This window comes from Zonotrichia leucophrys, chromosome 20 (genome assembly GCF_028769735.1).
Source record: "Zonotrichia leucophrys gambelii isolate GWCS_2022_RI chromosome 20, RI_Zleu_2.0, whole genome shotgun sequence".
NCBI classification, from domain to species: domain Eukaryota; kingdom Metazoa; phylum Chordata; class Aves; order Passeriformes; family Passerellidae; genus Zonotrichia; species Zonotrichia leucophrys.
Genome location: NC_088189.1, coordinates 8382942 through 8403059, shown reverse-complemented (window position 1 = coordinate 8403059; position 20118 = coordinate 8382942). Strand labels below are relative to the sequence as shown.

The following is a 20118-nucleotide window of genomic DNA, read 5'->3' as shown; positions in this document are numbered from 1 at the left end:
TGAGTACTCACGTCAAAAACCATAGAGCTTTTCTTGGCAGGAACCCAGAGTTTTGGTGTAACCAAAGGTAATTTTGCCAGCCTTTCTAGAATTTCATTGACATGCTCAGTTATTAATAGATTCTTGTGGTATTCACACAACTGTTTTTCCCTTGAATTCACCAGACTTGACATTTGAATTCTAACCCAATTAACAATATTTGCCATACACTGCAGTCTCAAATGCACACTTAGATGTAAGTTTCCATACAGCTAAGGATGCTGTTTGTCCCTCTGCCTCTCTGATGTTATCTCCTTTTCCCCTTAAAAAATAAATACAAATGAATACCAGGAGCCAAAATAAGTGTTGGGCTATTAAATCATGCCAATTTTTCAGTTGCTGTGTGTAGCCTGCAAATTCATTTCTCTAGCAATGCAGAAGACTAATAAATCCATTCTGTGCACAGGTATTTGATAAACTGACTTGTATATAGCCTTTACTTGCCTTTTTTCTTTGACTCCACTTTTTTATTAACCAGACTGGAATGCTTCCACTACGAAGCAGAGCAATTAATTTCAGCATCCTGGAGCCAGGACTGTGTTTTGGGGGTTGCCATACATTGCATTAATCTGGAGACCACCACTGCTCATTCAATGTTCTGGTGTAAGTCAGATAACCACAGTTAATGACTAAACCCTTGGTATAAATCTGCTGTATTTCCAGACAGCTGTTAGATTAGTTCTCTCAATTCTGCTGCAGTGCCAGTGGATGCCAGCAAGTTCCTGATTTAAATGCTTTTTAATGCTTTGTGCAGCACTGGACACATTTTATAGAGCTGAGTAGGAGATATGCTATATTGTGCTTAATAAACTGTTCTTTAAAATATCCATGATTCAGCTGCTTGCATGGATAAATGTATGCTTAGCTTTGAGAAAAATCTTAACTCTTCCAGCTTTCACTGTCAGGCTGTTCTTAAAACTTGGACTTTTGCTTAAGGTGTGTGTACGTGCTTTTCATATTATTTGTCTCACATATTTACTGGCAAAGTGGTATGTGGCAGGACAAGAAAAATGTTGCCTTTTTCAATTAGATGTTGTTAACTTCTCTCCAACAAGCCAGAAACTCAAGTTTTTGTGGGCAGTCCACAAGAATTAGAGGGAAATAGATGGAGTCTAATTCTAGCAGAAACTTGTTTTGTTTGTTTAGAAATTGTACTGAAAGTTTTTGTGGGTTTTGTTTGGGTTAGTTTGGTTTGTTTTTTGTTTTTTTTTTTAATCCAGTGCACAGAAAGATTTCAGAAATTCTGTTTTTCAGTAGTACTCCACAGCATTTCAAAAGGCTTTTCTCAAGATCACATCCCATTAGCTTTTTTACTTCTGTGTCACACATTCTTCTTATTTTGTGCTGTTTTCTTAATGATTTTTGTCTTTCTTAGCTTTCACCCACTGGTACATGAATAAGGAAGCAATTCCTAGATGAGTTTAGGAGATGGAGGTTCTGGCACAAGTTGTCCTCCCCTGTGAGACCTTGCAGTTTGGAATCTTTGCGCCCATTTACTCTGCAATATCTATTGCTGAAAATACACCCTGTGAACCTTCAGGAACTGTGTTTGAAGTGCAGGATTTTAAAAGGTCAGATGATGCCCCAGTGTTAGTTTGTGATTAGAAGCTGAACTAAGCAAGGCTGATTCTTGTAATTGCAGCGTTTCAATTCCACGCTTACATTTGCAGCTGAACTGAACGAATGCAGTTTCTGGGCTCCTAAAGAACCAAACCCCTGCAAGCAGGCACACAGGCAGCCTTTGTGATGACAGCCTGTAAAACCAGCAGCTGTCCAGGGGTTAGCACATTGGTCATGCTCCATGTGGAGCACGGCAGGACATGCGCGAGCAGGAGATGCACAAACCTGGCACCTCCTGCTCCAGACAGGGACAGACCAGCTGCAGTGACATCAAGAGTTACACAGCCAAATGTGAATTAAAGGGGGAGTTTAACCATGCTGAAGTTGGGTGCTGGAATGAGGAGGGATGATGTGTGGTCTAGGAGGGAATAGGAATGTGAGACTTGGGCTTCTGTTTGGTGCTGACAACTGCAGGCAGTGCCTGCTCCCTGCTCGGGCACAAGAGCAGAGAAGGGTTCTGAAGTGGCAAGCAAAAGTCAGACATACACTGGTTTCATGGCATTTTTCATGGCACTTTATGAGCAGAGAAGGGTTCTGAAGTGGTAAGCAAAAGTCAGACATACACTGGTTTCATGGCATTTTTCCTAGGTGTAGGGCTGCTTTTCTGTCTTTGGTGTTTATATGTTTTTCTTCCTTGTGCTGATTTTCCTGAGTGCAGCACGTAGTCTTCATAATTTTGAGCTCAGCGTGCTCAGAAGTGGAAAAATGCAGAAACCCTTGTTTTACAGAGGAGGGGAATAGAGGCAAGCAGGTTTAATAGGAGTTGGCTTTGTAAACTACTCTGTAACAGGAAAACTGTGGCTGACACAGGGCTGAATCCAAGTCTTCCTTACAAGAGCCCTGGCCCCTGGATCATGGCATCAAACTTGCCATTTCTGACAATTCTACTCAAAAGAAGTAAAGTAAATTATTTTTCTAATAGCAGTTCTATTTGTGTTAGCATTTTAAGGTGTCTCTCTAATTAGTGATTGAGGGAAATTAATGTAGAACTGTAATTTGCTTGAGCTCAGTTACCTTTGCTCCAATTTTTGTATTACTCCTGTATATGCACTAATTAAAATTTAAAAAAAAAAGCAAAACTGAAAAAAAGCAATCTGAAATTAGACACAGTCTTGTTTTTCCTCGTTTTTTTCACTAGAGTTATCTGATTTTCTGTGAAGGGGAAAAAGAGGTGAGCTGCTGTATTTCTTTTGGAAGCCACGCACTGCATTGGTATATTTTGCACTGTTGATTTTATATTTTAATTTTCTGGAAGCTCATTGCTGCAAGCTGTTGGAGTCAGCAAGAGCATCCTTGCATGCTGCTTGTGAGTGACTTGGACATGTCTGTAGTAGCTGGAGGCAAGAAATGACTTTGGTTCTTTTGTCTGTGCTGGAAGTTACTCCATAAAAGTGTCAGAGAGGAGCTGCACTGGAGGTGATGAGCTGAAGTTAATCCAATGTCAGGAAACACATCCACTGTTGAACCAGGCTGTCAGGCTGCTCCTCTGGGCTGTGGAAAGGTGAGGGCCTTTGAAGTCCTGTGTGTGTGAGTGAAATTTGCCTTTAAGCTAAGGAAATTGCGGATCAAATCTGAGTTTTAATTCTAAGGCAGTCACCTTCTCCATGGCACATGTGAGCTTGCTCTCAAATATCCAAGCAGTGAAAGCTGGCTTTTACTTGCAGATGTTTTAATCTGTACAGATGATAAAACACTTTTCTTAGATTATCTGAACAAACTCTAGGAGCTGCCATTTTCTGTACCTGCAAGGAATTATCTGGAATTATCTGTGAATGGCACAGCTGCCTCTTGCTGGTTTGGATCCCTCTTGTTCCCAGCAGTCCAAAATGGGATTTGAGTGGTTGCTATTGATGGGTGGCCTCAGAGATGAAGAGCTGTGTCACAGAGTGGCTTCTTGAGAGTTCCATGGGGCTCCCAAGGCTAAGTGGTGTATAATATGATGGAGGAAAGCACTCAATAGAGAAAAAAAAATGGGCTTTAAGAGGCTAGATTTGTCACTGAAGCTGAGAACATCTAATGAAAGATACCATGGTTTGTGGCCATTGAAAGTTGCCCTTTGTTTTTGGATTTGAGAGGATTTTTGAAGAATTTGAAGCCATCAGAAAATAAGTGAGGTCATAGTAACCAGACCCTATTTTTTCATTTTGTTCGATTTTTGGTAGTGAGGGAAAAAGTGCATTTTCGCCTTAAAACAAAGCTGCAAAAGGATTTTGTAACTTGTGTGTTTCTCCCTACACAAGCACCATGCTGGCTGTGCCATTAGGAGTGCTTGTTGGTACTGCTGATGAAAGTAACTGCTTAAAATCTGCCTTGAATGTTCTGACATATTTTAGTGCTAACCAAGTGACAAAAAGCTGTCACAGCACCACACATGCTTCTGACTTTTATCTCACAGGTGAAAGTGGTCCCTTATTTGAGAGTTGGTGCTTAAAGAATTTTTAAATTTTGTGAAATTTGGGATGGAATGTGGAGTTTTTCTGCTAGGTAATCTTTAAAAAAAAGGGTTTCTATAAAAAAAATGAAGTAGCAATTGAAAGACGCTGCTATTACACGGCTGTCTAGTTGTCTGTGTGAAATAAGCTGGTGGCATCTGTCCAGTTGCAGACAGATGTCCACATCACAAATCATCAGGCTCCTTTTATAGAGCAGAGAAAATCAGCCCACGCTCGCTCAGTTCAAGCCAGGAGGGATCCAGTGAGGAAACCTTGCATTTCTCCTCTGTTCCATCTGCATTTAAAGAAGAAAAACACACATTTGTGTCTCTTTCCAGAGAGCTGTTCCAGCATCACTGAATAGGAGCAAATGTCCTCCCGGGAAAGCATAACTGAAAAGTACTGGAAAGAGGAAAATTTGTTGAGACAGATGTGCTCTTGTATAGATCAAGTATTTTTCTTTGAATAATCTGGTGGAGCTTGCAGTTGTGCATGTTAATTCTCCTGGCTGACAGGTAGCTGGCTGGTGGGTTTTGTAGGCTCAATTTGGTGTGATGGACAGATGAAAGGCACTGTTATGTTACACTTTGGTCCCTGCTACTGCTGCTAATTTTGACGTGCCATTGTAAAACTCTTTACTTTTCATACATGAGAAGGTGTTAGATTAAGTGGTTGGCTAATGGGCATCTTTGTTCCAGTTACAAACTCATGGTCTCTTTCAGCACTTTTCCATTTACTGCTCTGACTGCTGTTTATGGCAGCAGTGGCAAGAGCAAGGCTGCCAAATTTATTTTAAAGATCATGGTGCCAACCCTAATCTCTCTTGGTGCCAAACTTGGCTCCAGCTGCAGTAGCTCTACATTGTTATTCTTGTGCAACACTTGCATTACATCATGCTGAAAGGAGGAAAAGAGATTTTAAAAATTTCAGTTATTCAAATGCAGTATTCACAGTGGGGAAAAACAAGATGGAAAACAAAACTCCTGCAGTTCAAATGTCAGTGTCCCTCTGTACTTTGTTAAGTTATTTGAGGCCTGTTTAATATCATAAAATGGCACTTCCAGGAAGTGTTTTTCATTATCAGATCAGGCTTTGCAAAGGAAAACAGAGACATTTGTGTGCATGGCATTGGGTTGGTGCATTTGTTTTATTTGGGGTTTTCACTACCGTGCTGTCCTGCAGAGCATCAGTGACTGGATGGCAGGATCTCTGTGACTCCACTTTGTTAATATTCTCTGATTATCCCTGCAAAAATCCCTTCCCTCTGTCTTGAAAATAAACCTAACAGCCAACAGCTTTGGGAACTTCGGCCCGGGTTAACTTTCACCTGGGCTTAAAGAAAAAAGCTTCAGCCTGTTGTCCCACCAAAACTCATAGGAAATCAGACCTTGGCCCACCTGAACATACAAAGTGAATCATGCTGTCCCATTTGTTATTCCCGTGTTGTTATTTTAGCCTGGCTTTCAAATACCCACAGAAACAAATTATTAATGGAGTTAATATCAAGGAAAACATTGTGAGCATTTGCTCTGAGTAGATTCTTGTTCCCCTTGGCTGTTACTACACTGTTAATTGATATGAGTAACAAAGTGCAGCTTGCTCAAGCATTGCTTTTGATTATTGTCCTTTTTTCTCCTAACACCTCTGAGATGAGTAGCAATTACATTGTGCTACTTTGCTCACTGCTGTTGTGCTGTAGCTCTTTAAAACAAGAAATCTGCTGCACTTTTATCCATAAACTGCCATTGTCAGCCAACCTCTTGATCAGTTTGTCCCTTTTGAGCCTTCCAGTGTTAGACAGAAGAACAAAAAAATTGACATTTCAGTATTCCTGCTGGTGAGGTAACCAACTTTCACTACAGAAATATTATGCACAATGACAGTTGATTTTTATTTTATTATGAGTCAAAAATGGAGGGAAAAGGTGGCTTTAGTTATATCTGTGAAGAAGAGGAGGGAAGGATAACTTCTTGAAGTTCAGCTGAGTGATAGCCTCTCTTCCAGGACTGTCCTCTGCTCTTCTCAAAGAGGAAGGATTGTGACTAAGGGAAAGTTAGAAGTTCATTAATACAATTTATGTAACCACATATTTGGTAAATCCAGATTGGTAACCTGACTTACTTGGTATCTAAACAGGGAAGGTGTATCAGATACGGTTGGATTTCCTCATCCAGGCCATGCATGCATTTGGGAAGCAGCTTCAGGGTTAAAAGTGTTGAGTGAGCAGCAGCATTTGCAATTCTGGACCAGCCTTGCCCACAGCATTTGTGGACAGGAGTGTGTGTTAAGCAGCATCAAAAGGAGGGGAGCAGCTCTTGTTGTATTATAAGGATTAACTGGTTTGGCTCAGCATGTTTGAAGATGACCCAGCCAGAAATTCACTGCAGATCACAGAATGGTCTAAACTTTGTGAACCTGGTACTTCCATAAATTGTAGCACTGACAGAGCAGTTCTGTTCAGAAGTGCCATAGTGATATCACCATCACTGCCCTTCTATTGATAAGGAAAACGAGGCAATCAGAGATTCTTCAACCTTCTACACACACAACAGCTCTTTGCTGTCTTCTCTGCTTAGAGAAAGTCTGACTAGAGGGATTTAATCAAGGAGAGAGTACGTCATTCTCACTCCAGCCTCACCTGTGCTGTTATCCTAGACTTTTCCCTCACATCCAAAGTCCTTTTGCTAACTTACATTTCATAGTTCTTTTCCCATAGCTCTTTCTGAATTATTATTCCCCAAGTGCTCCTCCTTTACAGGCTGAGAACGGAGGTGCTGACACAGGCCTGTTATAAAGGGGCAGCCCTACCTTTCTTAGTGGGTTGCTGGAGCCATTGCAGGACTCTGACAGCTTTGAGAAGTAAATCAAAATGGTGAAGAAATTCTCATAGTCTGGGAATGGAGAGATTTTGGACCCAAAATGAGTGAGAGAACATGCCCTGAAGGACAGGTCTCGTGCCTCGCCTCCTTCTTGGCTGTCTCATGTTCACGTTGGTCATTATCCACTGGCATGGATATCAATACTCCAGCACTGTAACAGGTTCCACCTCAAGATTTCAGAGGACTTTCCAGCCCCTAAGAAGAGCTTAATTGGCAATTTATACTGTAGTTCCCAGTTTTACAGAGGCCTTAATGTAGTCCTGAGAAACTTGCCCAATCTCATTGCGACTGGAAGAACTTCAGTTAGTGTTACTTCAAGGTAAACTGCAGCCCTAGGGAAAAATTAGGGAAAAATATTATTGTTTTATATATATATATAATATATATACACACACACACATATATATACATATACATATATATATACATATATATATATATATATATATATACACATATATATATACACACATATATATATATTTTGTTACTGCAGTGCCTGGAGGTCTCACAGACAGTAGGACACCATTGCACTGATATATGCTTCATATACATAAAGAGGAACACTTGTCCTGCAGCTTCTGCAGGGAAGACACACAGAGGGCACAAAGGACTCAGGAATCAGCTGAGTTATCTGGGGCAGAGCAGGGAGAAAACCCCAGGTCTTCTGAGTCTCACACCAGGGTTTGATCTGCTATTTCTCTATGCAGAATTTATTTCATTGTGTCCTCTATGAGAGCTGTTCCCGTATGAGTGAACACCACTTTTTCTTGCACACACCTGTGGATTTTAAAAAGAGCATTACTTCTCAAGCAGCATGAGCAATATTTTCTAATACATTGATTTTTCTGTGGGAACTTCATGGAATCATAGAATGGCTTAAAGATCATCTTGTTCCAACCCCCCTGCCACTAGACCCAAGCTGCTCACACCCTGGGGCTTGGGGCAGCTTCGTGAATGGTGCATCACTGCCTTCTGAATGAGGGGCTTTTTGTTAGGATGTGGGTGGTATAAACGTTCTAAACTTTCTGGAAAATGTTTTCCCTTGGCACTTGTTCCAGCTAATGGCCAACTTTCACTGCATTAAGCTGTGCAGGGATAGAATTCCTGCTGCCCTGCTGCTCCAGCTGTGTGAGGTGCTTTCCATCCCAAGCCCTCTGCACCTTGGGATGATTTGTCTTGTCCTGCTGCATTAAATAGAGTTTCAGAGAAGTTATTACTTGCCTCAGTGAATAGTTAGTTTTACTAAAATGATTGCCTAAATGTAATTTTTCTCATGCCACTGGGCAGGTATACCCAAGGCTCCACAAGTAAGCAAGGAAAAACCTATTTTCTATTTGTGATTTTCCACTACTTTTTGAAGCTTTATTTTTTTCTGTGATGTTCAGTGCTTTATTGTCTCCACTTCATCCTGGTATGGTAGAGCTGAAGTAGTTTCTGGATGCTTAATTTTGCTTGTGTAATTGCTTTATGTTACAGTGTATTGATGATGCAAATGTTGTACAAAATGAAGCCCTGCAAGCACACACACACCTGAAAATGAGTTTTTTCCTGGTCAGATCAGAGTTTCATGTTCTGCCCTTTACTCACCATGACATGTGAGGAGAAAGCAGAAAACTGAGGGGAATAAACTCTAATTTCATACATATACATATACATATACATACACACACATATACACATATATACATATATATATACATACATACATTTACATACATATATATATATATATATATATTTGTGTCTTTAGCCCTTGTGATTCTTAGGAGAAGGAGTAAAAAATGTAGTTCTTCAAAGTGGAAAGAGGTGCCTAAATATTGACAATTGTCATGAGCTGGACTCTGCAACCCTTGGTTTGGGAAGCCCTGATTCTGGAAGCAGTTATTTATGAAGCGCCCTAATTCTGCAGCTGGAGCTGCTGGGGTGGTTTTCTGCAGTCACATGCAGACCTTGCATGCCTGGGGGATCTGAATAGGAAGAGGTGTGATGAAATTAAAAAGCTTGTGAATGTCAAAGAGGAATGTGGAAGCATAAAGGGATTATTTATGTACTTTTGTACGTACGCATACACATACAATTTTATATTTCAAATCACTGTAGGCTGTAAGCTCATAGTGTTTCTTTATCAGTGTATCCTGTTCTGTGTGGTACTTGCTTGTTCACAGTAAGAAAGCTGAGTAATTCTATGCTTTGGAAAATAGTGTCTTTGCTAGGGTTGTTCCACTTAGCAAATAGACCCAACAGATCCAAAAAAGGCATTGTGAAAAATTCTCCTTTCTCATTTTGACTTAGAATAAGTGAAATACTGTTGCTGAAATGAATTTTAAAAGACCCAATGACCCCAGCCAATGTCAGGATGTGTTTCTGGTTGAGCTGCCAGGTTGAAGCTCTGTGGTCTGAACCCCATCATGAGCTCACTGCAATTTCCAAGCTGAGTGTGTGTGCTTTCAGAATGAATGGTGAAGGTGCCCTGTCCTGGGTGGTTTTATGGGCACTGAATCCCCTCTCCTGTGGGCTGCTCAGCCAGAAAATGCCTCTGCTCCCTCTGCTCTGTCTTCCTTCAGTCTCTCCCATTTTAATTGTAGGAAATGCAGGGGAATCCCAGCCCAGCTCATGCCCCTTTTTCATCTCAGTCTGCTGTGTCTGCACAGGGAATCAGGAAAACAGCACCTGGAGAAGGCAGTAGTGAAGCCCTGCTAGGAGGAGTAAAAACATTTATTTATAAAAGCACCCTGCTTTTTAAAATTTTTTTTTAAGTAACAGGTCTGAGCTGAAAAATAAATACTGTATTTAAAGAAAAAAAAAATTTATTCAAAGAAAAATCAATGAAAAGCAGACTGGAATAGCAGGTGATGAAGCCTGGTGAAGCAAGTCAATGCTTCTGGAAATTCAGGACTTCCAGGGAAACAAGGCATGCAATTATTTGTGCTGGTTCCAAGCACTGAAAAATCTTAAGGCTGACTTTCCTTCCAAAAAAGAAAGGGGAAAAAAAAAAAGTTAATGTGGCTCAAAAAATTCATGAGACAGGAATTTTCATCTGTTTTTCACTGTCTGGTCTATGGGTTAGAGCAAGACAGAAAACTTCCAGTGAAAGTAAAATTTTGATAAAAATGACTGTCTCATTTAAAGAAAAAAACAGACAAAACACAGAAACCATGTGGGGAAAGATTTTAAAGCTGATGGAATACTTTGGTTATTTTTGAACAATAGTGGTTTCAGAAGTGTGAAAGAATTGGTCTATTTTGTTGTTTTTTCTCAGTTATTTTTCTTAAACTTGTTTAGAATTAACACATTAAAAGAAAAAAAAAAGAAGAATTTAAAAATCTCACTGTTAACCCAAGCTGGTTTTTTTCTTTACCTATCATGTAATTTTTTCTTGTTTCTCTTGGTTTCGTCCTCAGCCTGAGCTAACACGTGCTGGAGGCTCTGTTATGTGTGCTACAGCCACAGTGAGGACTCCTCTTTCTTTTGTGTCTGGAACAGGCTGGGCAATGATAAATCCAGACAAGAACTGCTGCTTTTATTGTGCAGTTCCATGGGTAAAAAGCAGCTCTCAGGAACACAAACAGCCCAAGGCATGTGCCCTGCAGGTCACCTTGGAAGGATGTCTTGTCAGCCTTGGACATGAGCATTAATGCCAGCCCAGGTTTAGCTTGGTGCCTGGCCAGGCTTTTCCTGCCTGCATCTATCAGATGTGCTTGTGGCTGAACTAAGACTCATTATAAAAGAGAAAACAGGGTCGTGGCTTTCACCTGCTGAAGCATTTGTGAGTTTTTGAAATGGAACAAAGAAGCTATTATGGATGGAGAGAGGAACGGCCAAGCAGTGTGGGGAGGAATGTACTGACAGAGGAAATGAAATTACTTTCCTCTGCTTTTGAAATGTGCGGATGGAAGTGGCCAAAATCTTCAGTGTGGGAGATTCCCTATGATTATACCATGTGGAAGGTGGCTGCAAGAGAATACTGTTTTCTTTGCTTATGAATGATTCCTTTCTTTTTGTACAGGAGCAAAGTAAAATTGGGAGCAGAATTTTGCTACCAAAAATCCTGGCAAGGCTGCCTAAGCTACTATGCTTCCCATGGAGTTAAAACAGTAGAAGTTTTAATTCCCAATGAAAATTAATGAGGCATAGCAGGTGCTTTTGAAAATTTTATCCATATGGGGAAAAAAAATTAATCTTGTATTTCCTAGGAATGAATTAAACCAAAACTTTTTAGGAGTGGGATGGGTTTTGTTTGTTTTCTCTGAATCAGAGTGAGAAAGCCATCTTCAGATTTTTCTGCATGTGATTCACTTCTGAAATGAAGTGGGGCTGTCATCCTTTTAGTGATGAGTACCACTGGAATCATCAAGTATTTCTTAGCAATCTGCACCATTTTTTAGGAGGGTAGAAAGATAAAAGTGGTTGATCAACTAATTAAAACCAGATAAAGTCAGAGAAGCAATACAAAAATGTGACTCTTGCAATTCTGCTGCAATCTCAGTCTACTCCTCCCCTTCCCAGCAGAGCTGAAAGCAGAGGACTTGGCTTGTACCACTCCTGCCTAGGGCTCTGTGCTGGCATATGCAGATGTTTAGGAAGATCTGGTGGTTTAAGCTTGTGTTTGGCCTCCATCCAGATACAAGTAAAAATTCTTGAGAAGATCATTGCATGGGATTGATGCAGGGAGCATGATTTCTGAGAAACTTTGCAATTTCTCAGTGCCTTGAAGTACTTGTCCTTTCCACTGTAGGCTCTGGCAGGTTTTTCCCAGAGGAATTTTGCTTTTTCACCTGCAGGGCTCCCACCTCTTCAGTTCCCTCACTGGTGGCAGATGCAGAGTTTATTCTCCTTTTTCCCACACCCATGCCAGCTTTCCCCCTTAGTGTCTTTTCCTCCTGAGTGTCCCTTCTGTTGCTCAGATGCCCTCCAGCAGCTGCTGTCATTTTGGGGAAATGCCCTGCTCTTCCTTGCACATATTCTCTCTGAAATTTCTCAATCACTTGGCCATTGAGTTTACCCTGGTACCTCATACTACCCAGGTGTCTTATTTGCTGAAAATGCCCTGAAAGCTCTCCTTTGAACTTTTTTTTATCATTCAGGCACATTTTGAAGCCAGAATTCTGTTTTTTCACCCCAGAACTGGAGTGGAGATGGGTGAGAAGTGCAGATTCCCAGGCAGAAGCCCACTGCCTCCACGGGGAGGATGGAAGTGCCCTGAGCTGCCTGTAGTGTCCTGTGGGCTGATGTTAATAACAAGTGGGAGCAGGCTGAGAGAGGATTGAGGTTGGAGCTCTCTCCAGCCTCAGAGGGCTTCAAGCTTTGGAAGGAATCTCCTTGGTCTGTTTCTGTGCTGGGCAGAGCTGTGGTGAGGTTCCATCTGCCCACAATGCCATTTTTGGTTTCCTCTTCCACCCTCTCAGAGTATGATCCATGGAGTTCTCATCACCTTGCAGGCTCAGTCTGCACACCTGATGCCTTGAGAGGCTACCTAGAGTTAAAGGAATAAAGTAAGGATTTATTAAAAGGCCTTCACAGGATACTCCTTGGGCAGTACAATAGCCTGGCCACGGCTACACCCAAGGTGGACAATGGGTCACGAATTTTCACACTTTTATAAGTTTTGGTCCATTTCTGTATTGGGGTCAATTGTCCAATTCCAGCTGCAGGTGATGCAGTCCCGTCCTCCCAGATTGCTCTCCTTGGTTTGCTGTTGTTGGCACTTTTTGGGCCTGAAGCTGCAATGGTGTCCTCAGTTCTCAGGCTGGAAAAGAATTGTTTGGTGTGACTGAACTGTGAGGAGAACTTGCTAACACTTTGTCTAATTCAGAGTTATGTACTAATGCAGTGCAGAATCTGTAAAATATGAAAGCTAAAACTTAAGGCATCCCTCCATGGCATTGGGCACCCATTTTTGAGTACTTTGCTGGAGAGAGATTGGATCACTCAGGAGTTCTGTCTTCAGCACACTGCCTTGACTTGGGGTCTGGAATCACTGCCTTCAAAACATCACTTGTGAAAGAATAGGGGATTTGCCAGTTGCCCCAACACCTCAGTCAAAAATCTGAAACCTTAAATTGTTTAATCTGGCACTCCTAGCTTCATAATGACTGAAAAGAAAGAAAAAAAACCCGTATATTTCTATTTTTCCTTCCTAAACATTAGAAAAAAGTTTCTGGTTTTGGCAGAGATTTTGTGGGCTAACTTTCAGGGCGAAATACTGGGGTTTGAGTAGGGGATTCTAATGGAAAAGCTGAGCAACAAATTCACACAAGGTTCTTCTTAATTACAGAAGCCAAAAGCTCTTCCAGATGTCTGTCAGCCCTGCATGCTAGATGCTGCCATCACTGGTTTTAATAAAAGCTCATATTCAGCAAACTTTTATTACTGATTTACTGTACACTGCTTAAGCCAGAAAATGTTTTTTCTCTAAAAAGAAAACAAAGACCTGATATTTTCATCAGTTGCACTCCAGCATGTCATTTACTGTGTTAAATACCAGCCCTGTTCCATTATTTGACTGTTTTCTGTAGCTTGCCATCATTAAAACTGGAATTTCAGAAACTCTTCTCAAGAAGTCCATAGGCAAGAAATGCACATGAATAAATCAGTAAATGGTGCGTGCAAAACAGGCAAAGCCACTAACAGCACTCAGACGTGACAGGCACAGCCAGCCAGGCAGCTCTCTGAAAAGTTACCTGTTTGTACATGCAGCTAATGCAGACTCTCAACTAAAATGAGAGCTGAAAAAACAGGAAAATACAATGTGACTTGGTGAATACAAAAGTGAACCGAGCAAAAGCAGTAGAAGAACCATCAGGCAGAGGGTAGCTAATGAAATCTCTGAACAATGATGTAATTAAAGTGCATTAATCACAATAAAAGATCATTTCCCTTTAAACATCTGCTCCTGTTCACTTGGCAACAGCCTGGGCAGTGTCATGAATGATGGGGGTTTGGATTATGCTGAAGGGCATGTGTTATCTGAGAAACAAGGTGGAACAGCCCCAGCTTGACAGGATCTGGGGCAGCAGTGCTTCCCCTCAGTGCAGGGATAGCACTGAGGAAGGGGAAAGAAATGAGATGGTGCTCAGAGTGGGAAGGAAAAGCTTCTGTAAAATGGAACCCCACCTTCTCAGCCATGCAGACAAAATTTAATTGGGTGCTAGTAGATTTGAATAAACGAATTCTTAAAATCTTCTGGGAAAAAAGCCCCTGCCCACCCTGCTGTTTCCAGAGAGCATTAGGAGCCATAGCTCATACCTTGTTCTGCCCCACTGAGAACCACCACAAAATTCTCCCTGAGCCCTTTCTCTGTGGCAGCCTGGCTGTGCCAGCAAGAGAGTGCTGGCTTTTCTGGAGAAAAAGCTCTGGCACAAGTTCAGTGTGCAGAGGAAGGGCTGTGACCATCCCTGACTGCCCTGCAGTGCTTTGGTACAGATGGAGCAGAGCTTCCTGCAGGGCTGAGTGAAGCCTCTCATGAGCTGTGTTCTGAGTTCAGTGAGGAGTCATGGACTGTTGTTTCAGCTCTGGACTGTGTCCCTTGAGTAGGATTTTTTACACCTGGGGAATATTTTTTTGTATCTTTGCACACATCTGCCTCCTTATTGCATTTGCACTGGCTGTGGGCACAATTGGTGGCCCTGTGCTTCTGCATTTTCAGCTTGTCTGCACCTAAGGCAGGGAGGGGAGCCAGCTGTGCTCCTCTTACAGGGACACATCTGAAGGTGGAACCCTTTGAGACCCTCTAGCAGCAAAGATGCAGCTGGCAGAGCAAGGCTGATTTTTGTGCTGCTCTAGTTTCCTTAGCAGATCTGAAGCAGGTAGCTCTTGGGGACAAAGGGATGACACAAGTGTTAGATCCAGAGCATTTCTACCACACTGGTCATTCATAGTCTCCTTCATGGCACATACTTGGGAAGCCTTTACCAGCCTCTGGAACTGAGGCTGTGTTGGTGATGAGATACCCACATGGATTTCCAAGGGAGGCAGATCCCAGATCCCACCTGGAGAGAGGAGGACTGGGTTTGTGGGCACTATACATGGTTATGCCTCTTCATTTCAGCCTATTTTTGGTAATTCTATGAATTCACAGAGGGTTCGTGGGTTTTTTTGTTGGTTGTTGGTTTGTTTTTGGTTTGTTTTTGGTCTGGGCAGCTGTCAGGTGAGAAAATGAAAATGAATTTAGCTTTGGTTTTGCTGTTTAGTTACAGATTAAATGATCTGGTTTGTGCTTGTTCTTAACAATACTTGTCCTCCCTCACAGGCTTTATAAAAGGGATTGGGGAGGTTCAGATAAAAAGGATGTGGTTTTCTGTTTCTCAAAGCTGGTAAAGCCATACAGGGGTATTTAAACAGAAAATCAAAACAAACCCCTTGGCTTCTCCCAGAACACATAGATTGGTATTGCAGCAGCCTGACGATTTCAGCTTTGTGTGCTGCTCTCTGTAACTCTGGGGTGTTTCAGGTGTGCTGTGGGTTGTGAGCAGCCAGGTGCTGCCTGCCCAGTCCAGCCCAGGGATGTGCCAGCTGCCTTGGCAGCCACACTCAGTGATGAGGGAAGGAGCCTGAGCCAGCTCAGCCAGGATCCACTCACCACCACGTTCCCTCTCCCCCATCAGCTCCTGCTCTGCCCAAGAGCACAGTTATGCTTTCCCCTAACAGCCCTAATTCCACCCAGTGATTTCAGGGAGCTGAGCTGAGGTTGTGCTCTGTGTGGCCACAGAAAGCAAAGAACAGCACAGAATCTTTGAGTTCTCTCTTCTGGGCTTGAACCAAAAGCTGCAAGTTTAGTCTTGGAAAATCCAAATAGGTTTCCATTGCATTGTGTGTATTTACAAAGAAATAAAGACATTTAATTGAGAGATTTAGCTCCAGGTTTTCTTTGCCCAGTGGGTTCTTCAGTTCTAGATGCAGGCATTGGTTACACAGGGAACGAGGAGAGATTATTACATTATGGGAGTAAAGGTTTCAAGGAAACCTGCCCTGCATAAAAGGAGTTGTGCAGGTATCAAATGTACCAGACCTTATTGTACTCACCCCATTGTCTTCACCAAAACATAGGTGTGTAAATCTGTGCACTTAATGACATATTTTGTACCCATCCAAAATATCCAACGCTTCCAAAGGAAGCAAGCAGCTGAACAGGTCTGTAGCTGCAGGTGGGCACATGAATTGAAAATGGTGGTGTGTACAGGAATACACCTATTGATTTTGTACATAAGGTCTGAAATAAGGATTTAGTCCTTGTTTCTGGGCTGTTCATGTAATGCAGAGGTTGTAAGCTGTCATGGTGGTGTAGGTCAAGTGCACACATGAAGAATTGTGTTTTTCTTCAGAGATGCAAGCCCTGGATGTTGTTAGTTTGAAGTTTTTGGTTGCATCAGAGAAGGTTGCTCATGTGAAAGGGACTGTCCTTGTATCACTGCCACCTAATGGCCAGGACATTGAACTGGGGTGCCTGGTTTGGGTGTCCCCTGGAAAACTGATCCTGTCACCAGTCCTGACTTTATTACCTTGTAAGACTCGTTAATGATCTTAACTCAGCTTCATTTCAGCCTGTTACAGTCTGCTCTGCAGCCTCACTGGACACTGGGGTGTGTATTCTTGCTTTGATGGCATATGAGAGATCTGGAATTTTGTTTTTGTGTGGCAAAATCCAGGCAGAAAGGGAAATCGTTAATCAGATGGGTGTAATCTCCAAGGAAGCAAGTACTGCATTTTAATTCAGCATTTCCCTTTGATGAAAACTTTAGTGAATGTTATTATGTGGAATTTATATGAAGCCTGGGTTTAGGTAATCAGCTTTAATATTTATACTCTTAGGGAAAAAAAAATTGAATCATTAGTAAGCATGCATAATTAATGAATAAATTGTATTTTTCCTTTGTTTTCCTTCAGGTATAAGGAAATGCTAGATCTAGTGATATCACCCAGCCTGACTGTAAATAGAGAGTGCCCTGACAGACTGAAGCTTAACCTTTCTCACATTTATGCCACGGCTCCAGATGACATAGAAGGTAGGCTGCTCTTCTGCTTGCTGTTTGCTGCTTTAACATAAAATAAATGAATATAGGTTACCAAAGGGAGCTGGCCACTGCAAGGCCTCTGCTTCTGGCAATTAGTTCTACAGTATAGTGAGCAACTGAGATTTTTGAGGGTTTGTTGGTTCTTTTTGTGTACTCACCAGTTGTGGTTGAATCCTTTAGTTCCACAATGGCTTGAATGCAAATGGAATAGAAATATTTCATATGTAAATCTCTATCTGTGTATAGTTGGTGCCTGCATTTACACCCATGCATGTGCAGATTTTTGTTCCACTGGAGGAATTGCAGGTGTAAGGTGTATTTTGTGTGGACCTGGTAGTTTTTGCTGGAGCCCCAGTGATGGTGTGAACGTGAGTCCTGGGCTTTGGTGGCTGTGCTGCTGTTAATGTGGGGGCTCCCAGGCCCAGAAATGTATTGAGCAGCCTGAAAACCTCCTGCCAAAGCGGCTCTGTGCCCAGTTTGCATCGCTCTGAGACCACTGCTGCCATCCCCTAATGGTTTTAGCCCTGCTGGCCCCTGCTCTGGAGTTTCACATTTGGCAGGTACCAGGGACAAATTCTTTCAGTGGCTGAGGCTCTGATGGAAATTTATCTGCTCTCCTCCTTCTCCCCCCTGCCCCATCGTACTGTTCAAGTGAAGGAAACAGAAGAATGTTAAATCTGCTAAAAAAATTATTGGCAAGTGATGCAGCTGAACTAGTTCTTGCTAGTACAATCCCAGCTATTGTTTGCTGCGGTCAGGATCTGTCAGCCTTCCTGTTAGAGGGGAGGTAGGAAAAGGCACTGGCTATTATGTTTTAGGAGTATGTTTAACCCTTCATTTAGAGGCTCTTGGAAGGCCAGGGGATGTTTTGTTTGCATGTTTGCTCAGGCATTAGGAATTGCATGGTTAAATCACGCCCATCGTGGCTGCCTATTTACAAGAGCAGCAGAAGGAATTACAGGAAACATCCTTTTAAATGGTCTTGTTTGCAGAAAAGATTACAGCTAGAAATGATTTTTAGGTACATCTATTTGTAAAAGTCTTGGTGCAGGAACTGTTTTTTGTTATGGGGTGTAAATAAGAGCCAACACAGGAGCACCACTTTGCCAGTGACAGCTCACATTGATTTGTTTCTTATAGAAATATTATGGTGTTTTTTCTACAGGATGATCCCTTGTGCTACCAAGATTGTGCTCTTTCCCTTGAAAATACTTGTGGTTAATTTGAAGAACAGGAAAATACTTGTGTGTTTGAAAATGCTCAGACTGACAGAGCTCTTCATATAATAAATGCACACAAATTTATGCCCTGTATTACACATAAAGTATTTAATTTAGCAAGCCTAGTCGTGGTACTTACTCATTTAGATGTCCATGTAGGTGTCTGATCTGTTGTTTTCATGGGTGCTTGTCGTGAGATGTGCAGTTATATCAATATAATTTTCAATATAATAGAAATATTATATGTATAAAATATATAATTTGCACATTTTGCCTGTAGGATCAACTTTGCCTTTTCTTGTCAGTGACAGTAGCATATTGCATATTCACACACAGTAAATTCCTACTTGGAATTCTTGGCAAACTTATTTACTCTGTACCAAAATAAAAATTTGATGCTGTGGAGGTTTGTGCTCAAACTGTTCTGCTGGTTTTTTGATGTAAAACCCATTAAGAATTAAAGAAATTAATTGTAAAATGTCTGTTTCTTCAGTGCAGTTCTGTTTGGTAATCAGTTACAGACAGAAATGGTGTAATTCTTATTTTCACAGTCTGAAAATCTAATTTTCTAAACTTTTGTCTTTCAGGTAAGTCAAAGCAAATTTTTCATAGTGAGTTTGAAAGTGACTCAGGTAAGCCCAGTTTTGGATTTAAACTCAGTCTTTTTTCTGTGAATGTGTAAGTGAATAGATACGTGTGTATAAATTATTGTTTGTCAATAATATGTGCATTTTTATAACACTGTTCTTTGTCAGTATTTTAAAGTAAACCTCTCTGCCTGTTGCTTGGGAAATAGGGTGGTGTACCACATTTTATGGGTACAGAAAGCAAGGTGGGGTTGCAGGTGGGTTTTACTTTTCTGAGCTGTGGGAGGGTTGCAGGAGTTTGAAGAGTCTTTCTGGTTTTATTTCTGTGAATGCTTAGGGTAATCCTGTCAGTGATTATACATGTAGGGGTTTCACCATTAATTACATAAATTAACATTCTAAAAAAAGACTGATACCTAGTAATTAATATTTCAGCAAGTACTCATAATGATGCAATTGTTATTGAAATTTAGTCGAAAAAGTTACCAAATGAAATGGCAGTGTTGTTAAAAATAGTTTGATGTAATCTCCGTGTTATAGCATAAAATGATCAAGCCATGTAAAATTTTGTGAAAAAAGGTTGTGTGTGAAAAACAAATTCAAGAGATCAAATCAGGAAGAACAAACATTTCAGATGAGAGCATGTTGGATCTTTTTGGTCATTCTGTCCATGTTTGCAGCACAAATCACCCAAACCCATAGAACTGTTTGTGTGCATTTAGAATTTATATGTACTTGCATATTTCATTAAATGAAAAATGGTGTAAATATTTAATTTGCCAGCTGACCAATGTCTGAACCAAGGAGGTTGTGCTGCTTTGGTCACTGGAGGTGGCTGCAGAAGCCCTGTGCAGTGAGTCTGGTGTGTGCAGTGATGCACAGCAGACACAGAGCCTGAATCAGTTGTGGCTTGTCATTATTGATGATTGTGAGAGTGTTTTGGCATTTGTAGTGCTGAATTAATGACAGCTCCAGCCAGGAACCGAGGAGCAAAGTTTGGATGGCACTGTGGAGGCAACCTGCAAAATGCACATGGTGGTGTTTTGATATGACATTTTCAGTACAACTTGCAGGTTTTAATTTAGCTTTTTTGGGTTTTTTTGTTTTTAGTTTTTAATTTGATAAATATAAATTTATCTCTGGATAAAGCTGGTAGCACATTTTTCTTTGGTTGTGTTACAGCACACAGTTGTTTGGTCCATTAGAAGGCATATTGCACGTATAACTTGCATGATAGGTTTTCTACTGATGTAATTTTTTCATTGCTGGTAGTTCAATAAGGTATACTATAGTTAACTCAAAAAATTCAAATTAAGGAGATTTATGAT

General features: G+C 41.3%; 1 protein-coding gene across 7 annotated transcripts in view; it reads left to right on the top strand.

Moving 5' to 3' along the window:
* Nucleotides 1-20118, top strand: part of EYA2 (EYA transcriptional coactivator and phosphatase 2) — an 87136-nt gene that overhangs the window by 20369 nt on the left and 46649 nt on the right. For 6 of the 7 annotated variants that reach the window (XM_064730143.1, XM_064730142.1, XM_064730141.1 and 3 more), the window contains exon 2: nucleotides 16856-16974. In XM_064730143.1, coding sequence (XP_064586213.1) covers nucleotides 16866-16974 — 109 coding nt within the window. In that variant the 5' untranslated portion in view covers nucleotides 16856-16865. Of the gene's footprint in view, nucleotides 1-547; nucleotides 643-16855; nucleotides 16975-20118 lie in introns of those variants that run through there. The other variant, XM_064730144.1, reaches the window with a different exon arrangement.